The 25764-nt window shown below is 37.7% G+C and overlaps 1 protein-coding gene across 4 annotated transcripts; it reads left to right on the top strand.

Annotated features, from left to right (window-relative positions):
• The first annotated feature begins 1027 nt into the window (after positions 1-1027).
• LOC131145967 (uncharacterized) lies at positions 1028-25020 on the top strand. Of its 4 annotated transcripts, none has more exons than XM_058095161.1 (18): positions 1028-1204; positions 3291-3410; positions 3612-3695; positions 3791-3913; positions 5010-5151; positions 5260-5489; positions 8852-8910; positions 9089-9183; positions 9612-9714; positions 9839-9933; positions 10006-10068; positions 11070-11145; positions 11242-11350; positions 11623-11735; positions 11900-11958; positions 16763-16871; positions 17085-17221; positions 24462-25020. In XM_058095161.1, exons 2-17 carry the CDS (start codon positions 3305-3307, stop codon positions 17217-17219), a joined length of 1701 nt encoding a protein of 566 aa, XP_057951144.1. In that variant the 5' UTR covers positions 1028-1204; positions 3291-3304; the 3' UTR covers positions 17220-17221; positions 24462-25020. The 4 variants fall into 4 exon arrangements, with proteins under 4 accessions (XP_057951144.1, XP_057951142.1, XP_057951143.1 ...); XM_058095160.1 differs by having other exon boundaries at positions 1038-1204; positions 5260-5573; XM_058095159.1 differs by having other exon boundaries at positions 3291-3695.
• The last annotated feature ends 744 nt before the right edge of the window (positions 25021-25764 follow it).

Below are 25764 nucleotides of genomic sequence, written 5' to 3'. Positions count from 1 at the left end.
CATGCTACTCTCTTTCCATTGCTAAATCAAATTGATTAAAATTAGACCACTTTAATAGCGTCTTGGTGTATAGGGGTGAGCATTTGGTTAAAAGATTTCATTAATCGAATTTATCGAAATTTTATATTTAATTGAATTCAAAATCGACCGAACTAAATTTCAGTTAAATCGATAAATTGACTTAATATTTTAATATATATAAAGTATATTTTTCAATATAAGTAAAATATAAATAATATATATAATAGACGTATTATTTTTCATATATATAATATATAAAAAATAAATAAAATGTTAGTATGTATATAATATATAAAATATTTCAATCTATGATATATATAACTATTTATTATTAATTTACACTATTCAGTTAGCTGAACCAAAAATCGAATAAAAAATCGAAAACCAAAATTCAACGAAAATGAAAACCGAACAAATCGAATTTACTTAATTAATTCGGTTTTAACTGAATTATGCTCCCCCTTATTAGTGTTCTTGAGTAGTAGAGTGAAGGTGCTCCTCAACTGTATATATATTTTTTTAAAGCTTAGTGGAGAATTGGAGTACATTCTCTTTCTCTCTCTCTCTCTTTATGATTGTCACGGAAAAACTTCTATATGACACAACACTTGTAAAATTCCTATTCAAGACGATCTTTTTCAAGGAGGATAGATGATTTAGTTATCTTGTAGAATAATTTAGAGCATCTTAGATATAGATATATATATATATATATATATAAAAAATTTAAAATAAAAAATATAAATTTTTATAGCCGTGCAACAAACAATTCCTAGTTACTTTTGTCAGAAGAAATCGTTTCAAACGGCGTCGTTTAACAGAAAGAATCAATGTTAGGTACCCTTAGGCCATTAGCAAAAGGCCTGGTCTCCGTGTCGCACCATGCTCCAGCCTGTCGTGGGTAATTTAGTAATACACACCCCCATATCGTGGCGCAAAATGATTGGTTGTCACCTGGCGATTGCAACCCCAGATTACCAACTTGATTGTTGTTGATCATCACTCCACCACTCGCTGGCGTACTTACCCCGGCGCACGTTAGCCACAACCACCGCGAAGGTTTAAGCGCGAAGCTCAGTTTCACTTTCGCCATCATCCTGTGCCAGAAGCTTCCTCCCTACACAAGGGCGAGACTTGCGGTCCGTTCATGTTCGATTTCTCCGCATATATTTCAAATTTCGAGGTACAGTGCTTGCAATTCTATTTACAGTAGCATTCTCTTGTATTCCTGAAATTTGCGTCCCTGCTAAGCCCTAGATCTGTTCACAATTGTTATTGTTAGTTGTTCAAATCCGTTCATTTGCACCCAGAAAACTGGCTTCTGTTCTGTTTGATCCATTTTTCTGATTTTGTTGCCCTAAATTTAATTCATGCATTCCGGGTTACCAATTTGGAAGTACTTTGCTTGCTCTTACGCCCCCAAAACAAAGGCAAGTTTTACTTCCAAAATTAATAAAATCACTTTAGAATGATAAACAAACAGTATCTTAATTGCGTAAGAATACCAGGAGAGCCAGAAAATCTAATGGGCGAGTGAAGTTAATAATTAGTGTATTAGTTCGTTTCAATTTTTATTGATGGGTTCGTGCAAAATGAAATGCTCTTTGAAAGGGTTGGAGAAATGTAACAAAAATTACATTGGAACTAATTATGGATTTGATTTACCGGAGGGTGCTACCTATTTATAACTTGAATCAACTTGATTTTATTGGAGTACGTAATTTCCCAGTATCGGTTTCTCTTTGTTACAATATCATAATTAAACACGTGTTTAATATCCCCTTTAATTGATTCTACTTCCTGCAAAACCATAGATCGTTTTTTCTTTGTTACAATATCATAATTAAACATATGTTTAATCTCCATTTAATTGATTCCACTTCCTGCAAAACCATATTTAATACCACATTGTGCTCAATTACATTGAGATTTTTATTGCATCTGTTTATTTATTTATTCGTATTATTTTCAATCTGTTGAAGCCTGTTTGATGCTCCAATTTTTGAGTGTGCTGCCTTGGATTGAGTGGAATGGTGAAAAGGATTGATATACCAGAGCCATGCTGTGGGACTTCATTTTCATCATAGTCATTGATGTTATGGTTGCTGTTGTGTCAGGCAAACTGTTTATTGAATTAATGGGAAGAGTTTGTGATATAAAATAGTACTTGTAACAGCAATGCCTAATTTTTCTAAATTATTTTTGGTTCAATATTTAAATATGGAAATGAATAAGGATTAAACAATGAGTAAATGGATGCAGGTTAAGATTTTCGAAAATTTTATGTTGGTAATAGAATAAACCTTCCAAGCAAGCCCCACCATTTTGATACTGCCATGCTCTAATATGAAACTCACAGTCGAGATCTTTAGCCTTCAGATTTTATCACAAGAGTCTTAGGGCACGGCTTTGTTCGTTGCGCTATGCCTCTCTCAGCATTCCATGCATGAAACTTTTGGTGGATGTTGTTGGATCAAGTGGATGGTGGACAGGATTCATAGCGGGCCTACATAGTTTTTATTTTTTTATTTTTAGAGGTAGTAGTGGTTGTGTCTGTAAATTAGTTGTTAGATTACCACTTTATCTAAAAGCTTAAGCTATTAGGTTGTGGGCCAACAATGTATATCAAGCTGTAACATTGGTATATTGTATCAATTTGTTTTTTTGCTTTCAAATTTCAAGTTGCAGATGAATAAGACTGAAAAATGCGTAGCTGAATGAAAAAAAAAAGATTTTTAGAAGTTTATATCACAAAATAATTAATAAACTTCCCAAGTGAGCCTTATCATTTTTTTTAACTGTTTTTAAACTGTTTTATTCTAGTATGAGCCTCGTGGTCAATATTGATCTTTAGGCTCTTTCACTTAGGCTTTAAGGCATTGCTTTCATTCATAGTACTATACTAATCTCACCATTCCCTGAGGTTGTGAGCAGTTTGTGCCACAATCACACCTTAATGAAAAATCTGATTTTATATGTCCCAAGACTCTCTTGGTTCTCTGCACCTTTTGTGCTTATAGAATGGCAATAATCAAGTTGTTTATTTGAGACATCAACAATAACTTTTTTGCAACAGTATGTTGAAAACTTCAAAATTTGGGATAGATACTCCGGTTGAATAATTTTTGTTTTGGACTGTTGTAGAAATGAACTTCTCATCACTGTTGTTGTTATCTTCATTATTATTCATTTACCTGAAGAGATGTGTTCTATTGGTGCATGATAGTATAAAGTGTTTATTGGGTTTCAAGATATATTTTTCTTTGTAGGGCCTTAGGGCAATATGGAAAATATGCAGTATGCAGAGGAGCTTGTGAGGGAGTTTCTTGTCTTCAGAGGGTTTACAAATACTTTACAAGCCTTTGAGATGGAGTTATCCACTGATATTGGTAAAGGATTTCAAGTGGACAAAATATTAGACTTAATTTTCTCAGTATACATTCCCAAATTTCAGGCAGAAAAATTGGTTGGCTTGCTGAGTTTTTTCAAGCAGTGCTTTTCTTCATCATCTGAGACTGTACTTATTGCTACACTATCAAAATTGGAGGTATCTATTCTACGTTATTATATTGTCCATGCTGTTCAATCAGGAAGAAAGGATGAGATTGCTGAGTTTTTTCGAATGTATGGTACTGACTTGCTGCAAAGAGGCCAGGATTGGACTCCATGGTTTGGTGGGTTTTCTCTTCTTTCTCCTTTCTACGTGTGTCCTGTAAACTCATTTATTTATTGATTTTTCTAAGTTTTTATTTTTAAAAATTTCATGCAGTGATTCCATATTTAAAGAACCCAAGTGTTGATCCCCAGTTCCGCCTTTACTTTTCAAGGGAATGGTTTGATGCCTTACATCTGTCAATTAGAAATTTCTTAAGTGAAATTTTTAATGGCACTCATATCCTTTATAGTAAATTCTTATGTTTTATTTTTCATACAAATGCTCTGCTAGAGTTTGACATTTTTTTTGTCACTTGCCATATATTACATTTTTATATGCAATTGCAAACACAGATGTTTTGGCAATTGTTGTTATATTGGTGATCTTTTGATGGTATATTATTTTCTGCTGATCGTTTATTATGTTTATTCGAGGTTATTTTACTTAAATTTTATTATTTGTAAATTATATCTTTTGGAATCCAAATCTTAAATTATTTTTTAAAAGTGGTCAGAAGAAGATATTAACTCATGAGTCAAACACAAAGGGGAGGCAAGAAGCCTTAGTGACAGACCTATGGGAGAGGAAGACATCTAACTTCCTAGAACCAAAAAAGCTGCCCCTAACATAAAAAAGAATACATTTGGCTATATGATTAGCTATTAAAGGAGGTTTATTAAAGATACAACAATTCCTTGATCTCAAAATGTGGTAGATTATTGCACCTCTAGGCAACCTGCAAATGAAATTTTGAAGTCTTCTGTCCAGAGAAGAAATCCAGAAAAGACTAGAATCCCATGAGTCAATGTTCCTTGGACTATTGAAAAAATGTGTTCAGGAGTGTACCAAATCTTAAATTGGTACAACAAAAATAATAACAACAGCAATAGTTGCAACATAGCCTTAAGATGTGGTTCACTATATGAAGATCGACCCTTCTGCCCACTATTTGGATACTAGGCAACATATTTTGAAAGTTGGAGGCTATTTAATCCTTATCCACTATTTTTTTAGATCCACCATCCACCTGTTTCCCTCCAATGTGTCTAACCTTGATCAAATCACTCTTTCTTACTGATGCATTATTAGTTAATGGCTCCCATGAAAAAAATTCTATTTTCATATTATTATTATGATTTTTATCAGGACATCTTGGAGGTCGCCATCTCTGCAATTATTATCACAGCAAGCTTTTCAAATGTATTTTATGGCCTTTTGTGGGGTACCTTTCCCCGCCTTTCCTGGTTTCCAGCAATAAATTATAATAATAAAATTTATTAAATTAACAAATTTAATGATAGGATTCTGAAGATGTTGTCCTTAACTAATCCACGCATTCCTGCCCTATTGAAGATCAGTTCTGAAAAAAATACAATAAATCGCCTCAAGAAAGACATTAAGCAACTGAATCTTAAGTTGTCTCAACTGCAGGCTCTATTGGAAGAAAAAGAGGCTCAGATATGCCGATCCAGGAGGTAAATTTGTTTTGTAATGGGAGTCTTTTTTTGATTGAAAATGTGGTTTATGATATTTTACCTGCTGCAGTCATTTAATAGATGTTTGTGTCTTTAATTGGCATTCAGTTATATTCCATCAGCAGTGGAAAGAAGTCTTGGTGGAAGTGGCTCATCATACTCTGCAAATGGGGCTCCACTGAGTGGTGCTCATGAAGAAAGTATTCTTCCCTCCAGGGATTATGATGAAACTTGTGCTCCTTCAACGTCACATTTGGGTGAAACGGAGTTGCCTCAGGATTTGGATGTTACTGGATCTGCCAAGAGTTCAGAATTGACTTCCTCCAAGTCTGATCATGGTTCGAGCTCTTCCATGAAATCTCATATTGGATATGGTGGAACAAGTGATACCTTTCAAACATTCCAAGATGGAATTTATATTGGTAGATTTTAATTCACATTATTTCTTTTTCTTCCTTAAGTATCGTAATTTAGCTATTTGATCACTATTTTCTAAGCAAGCCAGAGAAAATATTCTATTAACATTATAAGACTGTCAGCTTCAAGGGCCATAACATAAGGCAATCAAGAACTAATATGTTTATGTTGCAGCGGCTATGAGGATGTTCAGGTCTATTAGTGCAGAGACTAGGAAGACATTATCAGATGTGCGATGTGTGGAAAATTCAGGGCTGTTCCATTTCATATACTGGGTGAAGCATGTGAGGATATGCTTTTGTCATCTTCAGCAAAGAAGGGATGTTAGTTTTGGGGCGGGGGGGGGGGGGGGGAGGGGGTGGGGTGGGATGTTGAACAACATAGATGGAAGTCATGAGGAGTTTAATATTTGTAGCTTTAATCAAGCTTTTGTGAACTTGAATTCTAGATTGGATTATTAATGTCTTTAAAATTTGATAGGGAGTTGGAACCAGAGGGGTGTAAAAGTTGCAAATTAATATCAATAATCAATCACATGATCAAGCAAAAGAACTCCATTATGATGGCTATGGTCAAGTCAAACTCCATATATAACATAAAACCATGGAGGTTTATTGAGGTTCAGGGAAGTATCTACTGATTCTACTTTCACTTCATTTAATTCTAAAAGTTGCTAATATAATAGTAAGTATTGGGAAACACATGAAGTACTCATTATTTTCTAATCCATAAACTGATTATGATTCTTCTGTTTAGGCTCCTATATTTTTAACTTTAGATTATTCTTATTTTGCAAGAATTCTACTGATTTGTTATGATGATGCTGAATGGATATTTAAATGTGAGAAATGAATAAAACTGGGGAGATCAGACGGAAATGTATTTGCCTATGACTAGTGCAAACTTATGAATATCCTGGAGTTTATAGGCTGGAACTGCCTTGCAAGTTGCACCATTTGTTGTCAAGCCACATTGCAGGAGAAAGCAAGCTGGCTAGGTTTAAGAACCTCTAGATTGATATGCCTTGGTTCAATTCATCTGCACAACATCCCCTGAATTATGTAATGCACTGATTCTGTGGGTGGGTTCATGCATCCATGGTTAACCTTAGGCCATGCACTTGATGAATGGTGGCAACAGAGGTTGTCTCAAAAAAGGGGTTTTTTTTTTTAAGCCTTTGTTTGCTATCCCAGTTTCAGGGGGTCAAAAAAATTGGTGCAGATGAAGAGAGTTCTCTTGAGCTGGGGAGGGAGGAGAGAGGGAGTTCAGGGACTTCAGTAGACTGGGCGATGCTGTATCCTCTCATCAGGAAGTATCCTGGGGTGAGGGAACTTGTGCCTTTAAACCAAGCTTCTTTTTTGAAATGGTTGTGGATATCCACAAAGGAATTCCTGTTGTGGGAAAAGGCAATTGATGTGAAATTTGGCAAGGACAAGCTGATTGTGGTCAGAAGAGGCTATGCTATCTCATGGCAGGCCTGTGGAAAGTTATGTGGCGAGAAAGGATTTTTTGCCTGTATCGTAGTTTGTTTGCTGGGAATGGTGTTTGGCTTAAATTTCCACATGAGTTGGTATCGTCATGAGCTGAGCTTGTTCAGGGCATTATGCTTGTTTGTGAGTCTATGACCGCTTGTCTCGTGCATTTAGGATGAGTTTCCATGATGTAAATACTTGTGTAGGTTTATTTTCCAGTAGTAGTTTCTGCCTATGCTAAAAAAGGCAGTATGATTCCCTGGTCACTTTGATGTTTCCTAGTGCTAGAGTGAGAATTGCATAAAAAACTCTTTATGGGAGGGTGAGTGTTCATCAACTCGTAAAACTCACTAGATATTGTCAACGTGTTTAACCTATTTGCCTTCTTTGCTAGACACACAAAGTTAACGGAGGTGTTGTTAATGCATTGCGTTGCTTCAATGTTTACTGCTTACTTGCCACTGCTTTCATAATTACTTACTTCTTCCGCTTACGTTTAATTGAATGATAATGAAAGTGTTTCATGGATGAATTGTGGTAAACGTTAGGCTGGCTAGTTAAACAAGAGTGCTTTAACTATTTAACTAGCGCCGCATGGTCCATTCACAAAGGTGTGAAATAGCTGGCTCGTGACACATTGGGGTTGCTTTAATAATATAATTTCTTGATCTGTATGTAATTGCAGAGAGTAAAGACGTGTATCTTGAGCAAGTTGTGCGTAGGGTAGTAATTTTTTTCTGGGGGAAGGTGTACTGAACCTCGTGGTGGGGAAGGGTAAGCTTGAACCTGCTATATGAGAGAAAGACCTTCTCACTAGGCTGTAATCTTGGCCTCAGTGGGAAATTGTAGTCACAATTTCTTGACCATTGCAGAGAATAGAAAAGTTTTTCTTGAGCTGACATTCATGAATTACATTGTCATCTGGATTCCTTTGTGACACTAAGATATACTACTTCATTGGCAGCAAATCTGGATTGCTGGAGCCTCTAAAAAGAGGTGATATTAATGGCAATGACATGGAATGATCTTTGACAGGTGACAATTTGGGAAAAAAAGGAACTATTCCATTTTAGTTGCTGCTTTATGTTTGAGGAGTCCACTGAGAGTGCCAATCACCTTATCTTACTCTGACAAAGATTTATGGTGTTGATTTTTGTGCTTGTTCAGGATTGAGTGAGTTACACATAAGCCTGAGACTGTAGAATTGCCACAATGCTGTGTTTGGATGTAGGAAGGAGGTAAGATTGGGAAGCTAGCTATTTGGACCCTATATCAAATGGTGCTCATGGGGGGATAGAGACACTAGGGATTTCAATGGTGGAAGTTCCCTGTTGTCATGGTTAAGAGCATTGTGATGTACATTTTGAGTTTTTGGATTATAGGTTCTTAACCTTTTGCTTTAGATGATTGGGTGGATTTTCCTTGATTTCTTTCTTCATATGGGCTGATTATGGAAATTAGTTTATGGGCATAACTTTTAGAATATATTTTTAATTTTTATTTTTCATTTTTTTTCCCTCTTATAAATTTTGTATATATCCCTTGTACATGGGTTGAAGCCTCCGTTTTGGTGCACCTCCTGGACCTTTTTGCTTTAAAAAGATAGATTATCATTGCCAAGCCTAAACAGCGAGGTTAATGCATTTTCAATTGAAAGTGAAGTAGGTGCTGATTATTATTTTCTCTTTATTCCCTCAATAAATTATATGTATTCTCTTTACTTTTTACACACACACACACATGGAAAGGGGATGCAGGTCTTAGACTAAAGAAAATGGTTGGTTATGTAACTATTTAATGTGCCCTGGCAGAGAATGGCAGAGAAATGCAGGGAGAAGAAGAATTTCCCGAAGTGAAGGTTGACTTCCAGGTATTTTGCTTAAAAGCAGTACTTGACTTTTCCTTTTATACTAAACTGCTGTCCAGTTTTTTTTTTTTTCGCATCTTGTTCCTTCATAAAGGCCATGTCCTCTTTACCAATTGGATGTAGATGATTAGTTTATTCTTTACTGGAGTGCATGTAATGTTTTAATTTTCATGGTCTATAGGAGACCTTTTTAGGCCACACAAGTCCAATCAGTCGATGCCGCTTCTCTGCATCTGGAAGAAACATTGCAAGTGCTTCTGTCGATGGCACAGTCAGGTATTTTTATTGATAGATGGTACCATGCTTGAATACAGTACCTTCTGAGAGAAATGATGTGATGGCTCAATAGTCTTATTGGTCATCTAGCCTGAGGAGATGGTAGGCAAGCTTGGGTGGCTAGATTCCATGGGAATTTGTTTGCTTCCTATGCTCATAGATTCATTTTTCTGGAGGTTCCTGCTGTTAAATTTCGTCTGTATTGCCATTTGAGATTTGTTGATGTTCTATTCGATGTTTTGCTTTAAATATGTGGTTCAACTTTGAGGATATGAAAGGTAGAATATTGATGAATTAAATTGATTATTGAGCATGCTAGAGGAGACTTGGAACACTGCACTTTATTACAATTGTTATTTAATGCTTTGATTATGTTGTTTTCAACAATTCACATTCTACTTTTTGCATTCCATTTATTTTAACAAAAGGATATGGACATATGACTCGTCTACTCCAACATCTAGAAATGCAACCATTTATTGTGGGGCAGAGATCATGTCACTGGACTGGGACTGCAAATCTGATCGCTTGGTATATAAATAATCATTTGTGGTTAATTTATATTTGTTTCACACTTTCATGTAGGATTAATTTTTTGATTATACAAGGCCACAAAATTCATGCTCTGATGTTTCACTGTTCTGCGTGACAAAAGCTTCTCATTGGCACCAATGATGGGGGCATTAAAGCATGGAATGTTGATGCAAAGAGAGTTGTTTGTGATCTCAACACAACGGAAGCGTTTCCGAGGTTCTTATTAGAAAAACTTGATCTCAAATTTTTTTTTTTTTGCCTTCTCTTCACATTTCTGTTGCCCTGCAGTGTCTTGGATCTGAAATGCAGTCCTGTGGAGCCAATATTTGTTTCTGCTGCAGCATCCAGGGGGTAATTTTTTTTAATCATTAATTTTCTTATGCAATGGTTGACTTTTGAATTACATGTTTGAGTGTGTGAGAACTGTTTTTCTTGTTACACACACACACATACACACACACACACACACATAATTTTGACCAGATTGAATTATAGTTTGCTGTCTAGCCTAATTAAATCTCATCTGAAAAGCTTCCAGCTGTTTTAGTTGATGCTGATTTCTATAAATTGGCTTAGTTGTCCTGTGTGGGGTTTTTGTAGTTGTTTGATGCTGGCTCTATTCTACAATTGTGAAAATTTCATCTATTTATGTGTCCTACTTCAGTGAATAGTGTTCTAGGGCAGTTTGCCAGCCTATCCTTTCAGATCATTCATTAGTAATAAGTGGCTTCATGCTTCAATCCAACCATTATGTGTTTGGAGAATGAACGCTACCTTTAGTTGTTGTTAATGTTGAACGCGTTACATTGTTCAATGCTCATTTAGGATGTGATTGGTCCACTTGGTTGATAGTGGAGTGTCATCGTGATTATATAGTTTTCAATAATTATGAAGAAAAAGATCAAGCTACTTTTACAAATGTCTACTTTTTATATTACTGGTATTACAGAGGCACATGCACATGTGTGGTCACATGCATGTATGTTTGATGTACGTGTACTTGCAGCATCTTTCAGGCAATAATGTATATGTGCCAGTATCCACCTGGAACTAGTTGGCTAAGTTATTTCATCAAGAAATTTTTATTCCTAGAGATAATATGTTATAAATTTTCAGTGACTAAAGTGTTGACTTGAGAATGTATGATATAAATTTTCATTTGTTTGCAACTCAAGTAATTATTGAAATGTTTCGTTAATAAAATCTGCTATTATTTCTGGGGATATTAAAAGCATGTCAATTCTCTTCTATAATGTTGTTCTATAAGTGGTTCAATCATGTATCCATTATATCTTGTCATATAGTTTTTTATACATGTGCAAGAGATTTTGAGGATCTCCTTACTTTTGCAGGTATGGTTCAACTTCTTCTGATAAACTGGGGTTTGCTTCATTAACAGTCTGGAACATGAAGACTTGGAAAGCTATGGTATGAACTTGTTTGCCCCTTAGCTTTGAAGTAGTTCTTTTTTTTTTCCTCAGATGATATTGTTCAAGTCTTAATCGTTTTCTAACTTTAATGAAGTCAGTCCTTCCTCTTGGTGAAGATCCACCAGCAGTGACTTCCTTATGCTTCAACCACAATGGGAAGATTTTAGCAGCTTCTGCAACTGATGGAATGATTCACATGTTTGGTATCCTTTTTATATTTTATGTAATTCAGGGTTTACCATGATTATGTTGAGTATTGACATTTGAGTTAGAATCACCACCTGTTCTAGTTTTGTGCTACCACTAAGTGATTTTCCCCTCTTTTTGTTGCAAAAAGTTCCAATGTTGAATTCTATAGATCTTTTCTTAAGTAGTCAACTTCCTAGTCCAACTGAGTGGGTGCTCTATTTGCACCCTTGTAGGTGAGTCTGCATGCACTTGTTATACTGTATTTGTGTGCCTTAACTCTCAAAAGACATGTCTGCGGGTCTGCAAATTACTGGCTGGCCTGCTCATGATTCTGCCATTAGCTCTATTCTTTTTGGACCGGATGAGACAAGTATTTTTAGCCTGGGAGCAGATGGAAAGGCAAGTATCTCTGTTGTGTACATCAATTTAGGATTGAAGACTGTCCAGTGCATTGGGTGCTTCTCTGTTTCTGGACTCAAAACAATTCTACGTTTTGACGACTTTCTCTTATAGTTGTCTCTCAATCTAATTGTAATCTCAGAAATTAATATCTGTGATGTCAGATAATTGAATGGAGCTTGCAAAACCAAGGTCAAATTCTTTGGTCAAGAAATTGTAGCAGGTACTTGATTTCTGGTTCCTTTCGTCTTATGGTAATTGTGATCATTGGAATGGGAAGAATGAATTGATTTTAACAATTAACTTGGATAATAATTCTTGAAAATTGAAATTTTATGAGTCAAGATTGAGTAATGATGTTTTTGAGTAATAGGTGAAATCTTTAGTGTCATTTTATGGACAACAGCATCATAGGCATTGCATCAAAACCCAAGGCTATGATGCTATGATGCCACCCAGTGTCATGCTGAAGGGTTTTGGAATTTTGATTGTCTTTTTTTGCCACGGGACCTGATTATTCTCTGGTAGGGTCTTGTCATGTCATCAATGATATGTCATTTTTTAAACTGTTGTTCTTCGTTTCTCTGTTGTTCTGCCACTCAATATGGTGCAATTTTAACTATGCTAGCTGTGGAAATACTGAAGATTTGATTGAGCTGAGGTTTGTCGGTGCAGAATAGGAATTTTGTTTTTTTGTTTGTTTGTTTTTTTTTGGGTGGTTAAATGATAGATGGTGAGATTCAAACCCTAGCATCTGCCCCTACCTTACCACTTACCAAGACACTGGTTACTCCTTTTTGGAAATTTTGAAAGGTGAATGTTTTTGAGGTTCAAACAAGCATGTGGTCAAATCCTTGCCTAGGTACATTCATGGTTTGTTAATTTCAACTCTGGTAATGTTTGGTCTCTTTGAATTAGATTTATATAGTTATACAGAAGTTCGTTACTGTTGAAGTAAAATAAATCTTTTTTGGCCATGGTTTTGGAAAAGTGCATAGCTATTATGTGGTTTTAATGAGCCATATATGGCCCTTAACCACTATTATAGCTGTTACAGATTTTCCTCCTTTGTTTCAATACGATTCTTCATGTTTGGCTATCCATTAAAAGCTAAAATTTAAAACTAATCAAAGAATAGATTGGCAAGTTTAAGTTGAAAATGAAAGCTATTATGAAAAAGAAAGACCCTGTAGTTCAATCTACGGTTTGCCCTTATGTATGTACGTGTCTTGTTGAGTTGTGCAGTACAATCCTGAAGTTTGAATATGACAAGACTAAGACATCTTTCGCCAAAAAAAAAAAAAGAGGAACAAGAGGTTAGGTCGGGGTGGGAAGGTATTGTGCTTGACAGTCGTGAAATGATAGTGGCAGTTGGGATGCAAATTTGAGAGCTTTGAATTCGTAAATTACAATCACAATCAATTTATGTGTATGTGTGTATGTTGTTTCTTTCTTATAATAGTTGCAATAGACACTAATTTGAGAGCTTCAACTATGTGAATTATAATTGCACTATCTATCTATGTACATATGTGTCTATGTGAGCACACTGTTTTTTTTTTTTTCTTTTATTCTTATAATTTGTCTACTTTAGTCAAGTGAAAAAAAAAAGGTGTTTAATTGTTTTCCAATATTGAATTAAAAATATTAAACTGTTATAATAATAATTGTTGTTGCAGTTGTTTGTGGGTTGAATAAAGTTAATTGAAAAAGTCGTTAGATTACCACTTTACCTAAAATCTTAAAGCTGTTAGGTTGTGGCCAACATGTATATCAAACTTTAACACTCCCCTGCACATGTAGCCCGACAACATGTGGAGAGATAAACACGTGATAGATAACACCCATTACTGGGAATACAATAATTTTTTAAACAACAAACAATAAACGTGGGCGACAAGACTAGAACCCAAGATCTTCTGGTAACCTGCCTCTGATACCATGTTATTATCACTTTACCCAAAAGCTTAAGCTGTTAGGTGGTGGACCAACAATGTATGTCAAGCTTTAAAGCTTTAATTTCTGCAGGTTGTATATTGTAAGAATCTTCCCAAGAGTTAGGCAGCAGTTTTCCAAATAGGCTTCCAGTGTGGAAGCTGCTACTGGTGGCTGCGCAAGAAGTAAGATTGGACATCTATTGGCTGACAATTGGACATGATTGCTAATTAGAGCTTTTATTTTTTTCATGGGCCAAGCATAATATAGAAGGAAATCTTGTCCTAACGGGAGAAGGGCCACACCGAATGTCATGCCAAAAGAAATCATTATCCTCATTTCTGTCATTGAAATTAATAAAGGAGAAAAAATATTCCCAAAATCTCCTGATAAATCTCCCTTCTCCGACACCGAAGGATCCCCCAACTGTCAAACCATTGTGATGAAGACCATATTTTGAAGCAATCATTTTTCTCCCAAAATGGCTCTTCACCTTCTTGAACCTCCAAAACCACTTCCCCAAGTGGGCTTTTTGAAACCAGAGAGGGACTTTAACCCTAAGCTTCCACTATGATAGGTTCCCCCTCCACCCCCCTCCCCCCCAACAACAAATGCTTCCTTAAGGAATCTATTTTGAATGCCCTCCAATCTTTTGGATTGAGCAAGGGATGGGGAAGAGGGACACATAATAGGTTTGGGAGAGTGCTCTCGATGAGGGTAAATTATCCTAAGATATTTCCTTTGCTGCCAGCAAGTTTCTTCCCAAATCTTTTAATGACGACTTCCGAAATTCCCTTGTCTTTGAATTTAGCTGTGAGAGGGAGACCAGAGTAGGTTATAGGACAAGCCCCCAATTTGCAGTCCAAAATGCCCACTTGGGAGCTCCCTCTGTGCTGTCTCTCATTGGAATAATCTTTATCTTTTCCCAAGTTAACATTCAATCCTTCAAAACTGAGAAGGATGCGTATTTTACTGAGGAATTGTTGAGCATCTGATTTGCAGAAAATGATGGTGTGATCATCGAAGAGAAGGTGGGAGACTTCCACATCTATACCATTTCTTCTGATGCTAAGCCCTTTGAAAAGGCTGCCTTCAGTGGCTTTTTGCAGCAGGAGACTCAAAGCCTCAATCGCTATGATAAACTGTAAGTGGGGTGAGAGCATCACCTTGCCTCAACCCTTGAGAGGGGTGAAAAAAATCTTATGGGCAGCCATTGACGAGTGTTAATGCTTGATATACATTGTAAAACCTAACAGCTTAAGCTTTTAAATTAAGTGCTAATCTGACATCGTATCAGAGCTATGGTTTCCAGAGGTCCTAGGTTCTGGTCATTTTGCTCGTGATTTCATGTGGTGGTTAAAAATTATGTTAGTCCCTGTAATGGATGTGATTAATGGTTTGTTCATCTCTTCATGTGCAATTGTGCTGCATGTGGGGAAGTGTTAAGGTTGATATACATTGTTGGCCCTAACCTAACAGCTTAAGCTTTTAGAATGCAGTTTAAGTGGTAATCTAGTAATGAGCACTGAAAAAGTTGTAAAACATTGTTGTATCCATCAACACCAGAGTGCTCTGAAATCCATTCTTTAAAGTATGCTGAAAAAACTCCCAACTCACATGGTCGAAAGCTTTTTCAATGGATAAAAATGCTTTTTCCATGTTAAGCTTGTGAACCACCCTCCTTTCCTTGCTTTGAAGTAGGCATCCACAACTTCTGATGCACTAAGGGCTGCATCCATGATCTGCCTGCCTGCTACAAAACCATGTTGCTGCTGGCCAATAGCCTCAGGAATCTCTTTCTTGAGCTTCGTGATGCTACAGGCCCCTGCTTTCTTAGGGGTAAGGGTAGTAAATGTAGAATTAATGCTGCTTACACATCCACTTGTTTTGTGAAAAACATCAAAAATTCTGATTATATCTTGCTTGAGGAGGTCCCACAGTGCATGATAGAAAGCTAAAGCAAAACGTCAGGGCCTGGCGCTTTGTCTCCATTGCAGTACTTGAAGGCTTGAAAAATTTCCTCCTCGCTGAAAGGCTTTGCAAGCATCTGTGCAGTGGAAGGATTCAAAGTGCTGAAAGTGATGTCATAAGTTGTTGATCTCCAAATTACAGGCTCAGAATAAAGATTCTTATAGTAATGAAAAATGCTTCCTCCAACATCTTCTTCCTCTACCAAGATCTCCTCGCTCCCCTCAACGTCAATTCTGGTCAAAGTGTTTAACCTTCAGTTAGTATTTGCTGCTTTATTGAAGTAAGGAAAGAATGAAAGCTTCGACTCTTATTCCCCTTAGCTTTTTTTTTTTTTTTGGTGTGGAAGGAAAGAAATAGAAGAGCTTTTGAAGGATCAACTAGACACTTTCATACTATCAAATGACAGATGGACTACTACTGTAGCTAATTAGCATAGTTATTAGTGGTTTGGTCATGAAAGACACCCTTACAATTCTTGATTTTTTTTTTGGACACCTTTTATTACGGGTGATTTTTCTTGTTTCTATTTGGATGGAACCCACTTGGTGCCCTTTAATGGATTTTATCTTTGCTGATAAAAAATTAATTTGTTGGACTATGAGGCTGTTGTTTAGCGCATTGATAAAAGTCTTAGATTGTCATGCTAAGTGTGCAGGTATGAGTCTTGAAGCTTTGAGGGTGGCACTGCATTAAAAATTGCTGAAGGTTAAGACTTTAGTTAGATCATTCCTTCCTCCCTGCTTGGTGGGAGCAGCAGTGGGTAATGGCCTTGATTAGTATGCCAGATTACAGTGTGAAGACAAGGGAACATTGTTCCCTGATCATGTATCATTACGTAGTGTTTATTGTGGTTGATGCCATAACACTGTCTTATTTAGAACCATGTCCTTAGCTGTTATGAGATAGATCTGAAATTGTTTTAATGGCCAATGAATAGCCATATTTTTTCTGTTATTTTCATTTGTCAACCATAGAAAATGGATGTACTTATATTTCACTCTGTTGCTTCAAGATCATGACAATCCATTGCGCACCTCTTCAACTTTGTAATACTTCTGTTGCATCTTCAATTTGAGTTCATCAAATGAATCTTGGCAGTCTGAGTTTGTTCTACACTGTAGATTCTGCAACCCTGAGAGCTCAAAACATTGTAGACATGAAATGGCTTTAGATGCTAATGGGAGGAGGCTATTGGTAACATCTGGTTCAGTAAGATCACCAATATATCAGGTGAATCTCTCTCTCTCTCTCTCTCTCTCTCACCCTACTACACTAGCTATTCTCATTGATGCGTCGACTGTTGTGTTAGATCATTTAATCATGGTCCATGCATTGCATGTTAACATGTGGCTAAGCACATATTTTTGGTGAGCTTGCGAGATGTCGCTTGCCATGCAGTGCTCCCATTCTAATGCATGTTTCCATATTATTAATTTATTTCAGGTTCGAGGTTATATGGATGGGATGAGAACACTTCCTCACAGTGCAGCTATAACAACAGTTGATTGGCACCCAACCCTGCCTATATTTTTGACTGGATCTGCTGATAATTCAGTCCGAGTGACATCCATATCATAGAGGTTTTTCTTTTTTCTTTGCCTACTTGTTTGCTCTAGAGAAAAGTTTTCATCAACTTCTTTTTTGAAAAGGTAGAGTTTCTTAAGATGGTAGTTACTACTGGGCATATCTTCTTCAGAATTTGGAGAAATGTAAGCTGAATTTGTGAAGCTGAATGATCTAAACAAGTTTTGGCTTGTCTACGAGAAGTGATTACCCTGCATTTGACATCACTATTAATTTCAAATAGTTTTAAAATGACAAGCATGCACACACTTGTTTCTTCATTCTTTTCTCATCTTGCGAGTTCATTCTAATCTCTGGTTTATTCTTTTCTCATGAATTCATTTTACTCTTTCTCTTAGGAGGGGGTTGTAGACAACCCCATTTTGTTCAGGGAACATAAGGCACTTCCCACCCCCCTCCTTTTTTTTTTTTCCCTTTTCTTTTTATTCTTAGCTTTGCATAACATATTTTTTTCTTGTCAACTTTGGATTGCCTTGAATAATGGAGTTTTGACTCTTGCTCTCCTAACCAAAACATGTATTTCTCATTTTCCCTCTTTGAGCTCCCAACTTTTAATCAGTATCCCTAGGATCTTTTACTCCCACTTTTTATTTTAAAACAATAATAAACAAATAAAAACATATCAAAGCTCCAAATTCAAAAATAAACAATCATTTTATTATGATCATGCTTCCCTCTTTTTCCATTAAAGGTTTTTAAAAAGGGGTCCAAGTCTTTAGAATTTCTCATCCTGTATGCATATTCTTTTACCATAGTAAATTTATTTTTCATCAACAAAGTAAAAAATACATGAGGGGATCAAATTTTCAAAATATAAAAAAGCTCAAAAATCAAATTTCTTAATTTTACACTTTTTATCCTCAAATATCAACATGTTAAAAGGTTAATTTTCTTCGTTGTTAAAAAATTGCTTACCTTTTCTGTAGCTATTTTTGTTCTAAATTTAAAAATTCCCCAAATTAAAATTTCTTAATTTAGTCCATTTTGCATCTTCAAAATCTTCCAAGTGCTTGAAAGCTTGCTTTCTTGGTCTTTATTCATATTCTATCCTAAATTGCAAATAATACTCAAAAATGTTTTTTTCTTGAATATTTCCATCAGAACTAACAAAAGTTCTAAAATTCCTTGAAGTTCCATTTTTATTAAAAAGTTTTTGAACTCCAAAAAAAAAAAAAAAATGTTCTGGGTTTTTCTTTTCTTTTTCTTTAGTAAGAATAATACAATTTCAAATGAGGGGCCGGTTTTCATATCCCTTTTTGTGTGCATCGCTGCATTCTGATTATTGTTCAATTTCTTGCCCGTGAGGTGAAGCGTCTTAAATTCCTTGGACATGACCTGTCTATAGCTCACATTTTGGAGAATCAAAAGTATGCAAAGATTTAAATTGATATTTTGGCGAGAAGTAAATTTAAGGCACAGGCTTCAGGGTAAGACTCCTCTTTTAGGTGCGGCTTGATCCAACAGGGGATTGGATGGGATGGGGAGCCTGGGCCCTTAATAATCCCCATTCTGCAAGGGGAGAACCTTCTTTAGAGTGACTCTATGCCTATGATAAAAATGATATGTTCAAATTGTGTAGTACAAGTGCAATCATTGAAAAAAACAATGATTATTAGTTGACAAATTTAAATAGAATTGGTAGGGGAAGGGTGGTCCTTGAAACTGGTTTGGGTTGTCTGCTCGTCTTGTAAAGGAAAGCAGTGAGATAAACAGATAAGGTTGAAAAAGGATGAGTAAATTCATGATTATAGGAGATAGAAAGTAGGTGGGAGAAGAGAAGTTAACTAGGAAAATATTAGGATTTTAAGCAAGAGTGAAAAATGAACTCCACTTAATTCATTCCGAAATCCAAATTGTAGACTCCTAAATTAATTGGACTCGAAGTCACTTTCTCTATGTTGTGGACTATGGAGTTTGAATAGTATATTTAGATTTGTATGAATTCTGTATCCTTTTTGTCCAAATCTACACAATTCCAAACTCAATGCTTGAAATCCCTGCTGATGAATGCAGAGTTAGTACTAAACCCTTGTAACAAAGAGAAATAACCTTTAAATAGAAAAGTTGTCTAAACCATCAATTCAAATTCCTCTTTGTTGTGGCTAGTTCCCATCTTTGCAGGAATCTGACTCAGTATTCAATTTGCAGCTAATAACCTTGGAAAAAGCCATAGCATGTCTGCTCTTTTACTCATAAATACTGGCCATAACATGGGCTAGGGATGAAATCGTCAAAACATAACAGAGAACATTGGCGTACGCTAAAATAATGAACATGGAGTTCAAGTTGTTTTGGATTTCATTTATCAATTGATTTGAGTTTCTTTTATCTCATCCTTTTTTTTGGGGGGTGGGTGGGTGGGTTAATTTCTCATAATGTTTAGGAGAGTGAGTGGCATTGTGTCACGGGCTAAACTTGTTCAGGGCATTATGCTTGCCTATGACCGCTTATCTCGTGTGTTTAGGATGGGTTTCCATCATGTAAATACTAGTGCAGGGTTAATTTTTGCTAGTAGAGTCTTTGTAAGCCAAATAAGGCATTATGACTCCTCGGTCACTTTGATGTTTCCTAGTGGCAGGATGATAATTACATAAAAACCTCTTTAGGGGAGGGTGAGTGTTCATCAGTCATTGTAAAACTCACTAGCAATTGTCAACGTGCTTAGCCTACTTGCTTCCCTCGCTAAGTACAACATGTCAACGGAGGATTTGTTAATAAATTACGTTTGCTTCAATATTTACTGCTTGGTTGCCACGGCTTTCATGAATTGATTATTATTTCCGCTGCTATCTGATTGAATGTTAATGAAAGTGCTTCGTGGATGAATGTTGGCAAACGATAGGCTGGCTAGTTAAGCAAGAGTGCTTTAGTTAGCGCCACACGGCCCTTCACAACGGTGTGAAAAAGGCGGACCGTGACATTTGGTATCAGAGCCAAGTCGGTGACACTTGGTGAGAGCCAAAGGTTGAGTTGCTACGTGAATTCGATTGCCTTCGTTGTTGGGTTTGGAAAGCTTTGGTAAGTGACCATGGCACCAAACAATGCTGAGAGGATCAGTGTGCTGGAAGCATAGGTTGAGGAAACAACCAACAGTATGGCCGCGGAGGTGGCCCAGATGAGAGAACTTGTTGATGAAGTGATGGGATCACAAAAACATCAAGCAGGTTTGATAGGCGACATGTTAGAGGACTTTCGCCACACTGTGGAAACTTTGCAAGCCCGGATGGCAGATCTGGATGCAAAGGTAAATGTGATGGTTCTTGCTATGGGGAACTCCAACACTCCGGGAGTTAGCAAGACCAAGGTGCCAGAACCCAGGACGTATGGGGGTGCCCGAGATGCCAAGGAGTTAGAGAACTTCTTATTTGATGTGGAGCAGTACTTTCGCGTTGTGAGGATGGCCTCAGAACAGGCAAAGGTGGATACTGCAACCATGTACTTGGTTGGTGATGCCAAACTGTGGTGGCGTACCAAGTACAGAGAAATTGAAAATGGAAACTGTGTAATTGATAGTTGGGCAGACTTGAGGAGAGAGCTCAAGGCCCAATTCTTTCCTGAGAACGTTGAGTATAATGCAAGGAGAAAACTGAGAGATCTCAAGCATACGGGGTCAATCAGCGAATATGTGAAACAATTTTCTGCTTTAATGTTGGATATTCGGGATATGTCGGAGAAGGACAAGTTGTTCTATTTTCTTGAGGGGATGAAACCATGGGCAAGAACTGAACTTCATAGGCAAAGGGTTCAAGACTTGTCAACTGCACAAGTGGCTGCAGAACGCTTGACAGACTACGCTGGTGATGAGACCGCTTCGTCCAAACGGTTTGGCGGAGAGGGAAACAGTGGAAAGTCTTTCAAGAATGGCAAACCCAAGGGTGAGGGAGCCGACCCTAAATCATCAACCTCACAGGAAGTTTCGTCGTCTCAAGGGTTCAACACACTCAATGGAAAGGGGAAGAGTAAAATTGAGTGTTTCTTGTGTCGAGGTCCTCATAGAGTTTTTGAGTGCCCTCACAAAGCATCACTTAATGCCTTACAGGCTTCCATTGTAGAACAGGCAGTGGAAGACGATGGGGAAGAGGATGATGCCCCAAGGGTGGGTTTAGTGCGGTTGGTGAACGCATTGGAAAAGCAGGCAAAAATACCGAAAGTTACACGAGCAAAAGGGTTAATGTTTGTGGACTTGAGGATAAATGGGAAGAGTACTCGCGCTATGGTGGATACGGGAGCTACTCATAATTTTGTTTCGCAGTTGGAAGCAAGGAGACTCAACTTATCCTTAGAGAAGGATACAGGACGCGTGAAAGCAGTTAACTCTGTAGCCTAGCCTACTCTGGGAGTAGCCAAGCAAGTGGCTATAAAGCTTGGATAGTGGGAAGGTCATGCGAATTTCACAGCGGTGCCATTGGATGACTATCCAGTCATTCTAGGAATGAAGTTCCTAATGGGGACGAGGGCAGTGCTGATGCCTTTGGCTGGTTCCCTGTGTCTGATGGGAGATCACTCGTGCATGGTGCAAGTCGTTGCAACGAAAGGAGACGACGGGAAGTCCCTTTCAGCCATACAACTCAATGAAGGATTGGGTCAGGGTGAGCAGACACGTCTAGCCACGATGGTGGTAGACAAAGAAGTAGGCCAAGAGCTAGAGCCTACGACCATCCAAGCGGTGTTGGATGAGGATAAGGAGGTGTTGCCGGATAAGCTGCCTCAAAATTTGCCTTCACGATGGACTGTAGAGCAAGAGATCGAGTTGTTATCAGGAGTGAAACCACCTGCTAAAGGGCCATGTTGGATTGCGCCTCGAGAGATAGTAGAGTTGGGGAAACAGCTTGAAGAATTGGAAGCAGGATGTGTTCGTCCTTCCAAAACGCCGTTGGGAGCATCGGTGTTGTTTCAGAGGAAACATGAAGAGCATCTACGGAAGGTGTTCGACAGGCTGAGGGAAAATAGTCTAAATTTGAAGAAGGAGAATTTCTCTTTCGCTCGGCGGAGCAACAAATTCCTTGGTCAAGTCGTTGAATAAGGTCGTATCCGGAGGGGTATGGAGAAGGTAAGGATGATTCAAGAACGGAAGATCCCCACGACAGTGAAGGAGTTGCGTTCCTTTCTTGGCCTTACTGGATTCTGTAGGAAGTTCGTTAAGGGGTATTCGCGGAGAATGACTCCAATGACAGGACTACTGGGGAGGTATTATTGGCCACACACGCGGGATGATGTGGTTGATTATACCAAAACTTGTCTCATTTGCCAACAAGACAAGGGGGAGCGGAAAAAGTATGGTACTTTCATGGCTGCACCAAAGTACTGCTCGGCAGAGGGGACGACACAATTGTTCCTTGTGACTATTGTGAAACACTGGGGTGTTCCCCAAGTTATTATTTGTGACCAAGATTTAATGTTCACTGACAACTTCTTAACAGAGTTTTTCAGGATATTCAGGTCACATCTTGACATCTCTTCGAGTTATCATCAACAGACAGACGGACAGATGAAGAGATTCAGAGAGCTGCTAGATGAGTACTTCTGCCATTTTGTCAACGACAACCAGAAGAATGGCGTGCAACTACTTCATGTGGCTCCATTCTGTGGCAACGCCCAAAGGCGCTCAACAACCAACAAGAGCCCTTTTGAGCTTGTTACAGGCCAGCTGCCGCTGTTACCTCACACAGTGGGCGAGCCGTACAGAAGAAAGAGTCCCAAGGTGTGCATCTTCACCAGAGAATGGAGACTGAATGCAGAGTTTGTCCAAGCCTATCTGGAGAAAGCTTCTAAGCAGATGAAGAAGTGGGCAGATCAGGAGAGAAGACCGCAATTTCATGTCAATTGCCTCAAGCCATTCAACGCCAACACCAACAACCTGAGCAGAAGTCAGTCAAACAGCGCAGAGTTGAAGACAGTGCAACCTGACAGACATGATGTTGAAGAGATTCTTGCCGACAAAAAGTTCATACCCTTAAGGAAGAAGCGGCAGAAGTTCCTAGTGAAGTGGAAGTGCCTTGATGACAAAGAAATCAGCTGGATTTCTACGGAAGATTTGAAGCCATTCGTGGACAAAGTTGAAGTGTACCTATCGCCAAAAGTCTACGAGGACGTCGACCGCATAAGTGGGGGAGAATGTCACGGGTTAAGCTTGTTCAGGGCATTATGCTTGCCTATGACCGCTTATCTCGTGTGCTTAGGATGGGTTTCTATCATGTAAATACTAGTGTAGGGTTAATTTCTGCTAGTAGAGTCTTTGTAAGCCAAATAAGGCAGTATGACTCCTCGGTCACTTTGATGTTTCCTAGTGGCAGGATGATAATTACATAAAAACCTCTTTAGGGGAGGGTGAGTGTTCATCAGTCATTGTAAAACTCACTAGCAATTGTCAACGTGCTTAGCCTACTTGCCTCCCTCGCTAAGTACAACATGTCAACGGAGAATTTGTTAATGAATTACGTTTGCTTCAATATTTACTGCTTGGTTGCCACGGCTTTCATGAATTGATTATTATTTCCGCTGCTATCTGATTGAATGTTAATGAAAGTGTTTCGTGGATGAATGTTGGTAAACGATAGGCTGGCTAGTTAAGCAAGAGTGCTTTAGCTAGCGCCACACGGCCCTTCACAACGGTGTGAAAAAGGCGGACCGTGACACATTGGATGATACTGGCATTTTGGGATGATTATGGAAAACCATCAATGGTTTTGTTTCATTAGTGGTAGAGATGGCATGAGCCTGTTTAAATGTTGAACAATGCTTTTTGAAGTTGCACTTCATAGGGTCTTGCTGGTTCTTATTTGTTATAGGCTCCTCACTGTAGATTGAGATGATGGCTGGGCAAATTTTTTTTTTTCTCTAGAGTGATTGAAAAATAAAAGTATTGAATAGCTAGTGAAACATGGAATTATTTCCACAGCAATGCAGGTTTAGTCTGATAAATATTTCAGCAGATCAAATGGTTTGCGTATTGTTGTTTATTGTTTATATGTCATGCTAATATCATAAACATGTTGAATGTTGCCAAATTTGATTAGAATGCACAACTCTGTGGTTGATAAGTAACGCCAAGTATGGGTTAAATTTGCAACTGGATTGTTGTTGAACCTGGGTAATTGCCTCAAATCTGTAGCTATGGCAATTGCATGTGAGGTACTTGCTGGAGTGAAAAAAGAAAAGAAAAAAAAGGAAGTATTGAGTATATGCTCAGTTGTGATCTATGCTTGGAATTTAATGGGATTGGATAATTCACTGCAGGGATTCATCGTATAAGTCTTTGAGAACAGGGGAAGCACTTGTTGAAAAGTTTGCTATGATGCATCCTACAGCCTCTGCCTGTTAGATTGTGACGACACAGTGCAGAATATTAACTACAGTTTCGGTTGCAAAATCCAATTCCAAAAATGCCGAGTGACTTCGGCCAGTCCTGCTACACTGGACAACTATCTGGGAATATCGCGCCTTAAGCAGCAGCAGCTAATCAAGATTTTTTTTTCCCTGGGGCAAAGAGAAACTAGAATCCCTGATTGACCAGTCTAAATTCTTTTTTTTTTTTTTTTTTTTGAATCTGTTTTTTGCTGTTTTTCTATTTGTTAGTTGGCAATTATAATTCAAATCTTGTTGCAGTGTGTGGGTTGAGCGGTTGATTTCTTGTCGAGGGCAATTCCCGCAGAAGAGAAAGAAATGTAGTGTGGGCATCCCCCTTTCCCAATGCCTATTTGTTTTTTAGGGTGGGACTATGGATAGCTCTTTAAAGTGGAAGTTGTATGTATTTTGATTTGTTAAATTTGTAAAAAAGTTAATTTTTTTCTATTAATTCTCATATATTACAAGGATTATAAGGGTATATATACATATATACATGAGAGAATTCAGAAAAATAAAGTGTATATTTCTAAAAATGAAAAGTGTATATTTCTCTAATACTTTCCCTCAAGTTGGAGTATGGAGATCTGTAATGCCCAATTTGCATGATAAGTCTTGGAAATATTCACGGCTCAAAATTTTGGTGAAGATATCGACAAGCTGACTGTGGATAGGAATATGCTTAGTGAAGAAGAGGTTAACCAGTAACTTTTCATGAGTAATATGACAATCAATTCTATATGTTTGGTATGTTCGTGAAAAATAGGATTTTGGGAAATGGGAAGAGCCGCTTGGTTGTCACAATATAAGAGCATAGGCTGGGAATACGGTACGCCAAGATAATTTAAAAGAGTTTTGAATCATATAAGTTCACAGGTAGTGGAAGCAAGTGTCTAGTACTCAACTTCGGTGGAGGAGTGAGGGATTGTAGTTTGTTTCTTAGTGCGTCAAGAAATTGGACTAGTGTCCAACTAAATGAAAAAGTTAGTGGTGGAGTGGCGAGTGAGGGGACAACTAGTCCAATCCGAATTAGAATAGGCTGAGACTTGAAGAGTATTGGTAGTAGGAAAAAATAAGCTTTGACCTTGAGATGCCTTAATGTATCGAATAACATGTATAACATCATAATGTGGTTGTCTGGGCTGGTGCATAAATTGACCGAGAATGTTGACTGAAAATACAATATCGTGACAAC

Source organism: Malania oleifera, chromosome 13 (assembly GCF_029873635.1).
Source record: "Malania oleifera isolate guangnan ecotype guangnan chromosome 13, ASM2987363v1, whole genome shotgun sequence".
NCBI lineage: Eukaryota > Viridiplantae > Streptophyta > Magnoliopsida > Santalales > Ximeniaceae > Malania > Malania oleifera.
Note: the sequence above shows the minus strand (reverse complement) of the source record. Positions and strands in the feature narration are given on the sequence as shown.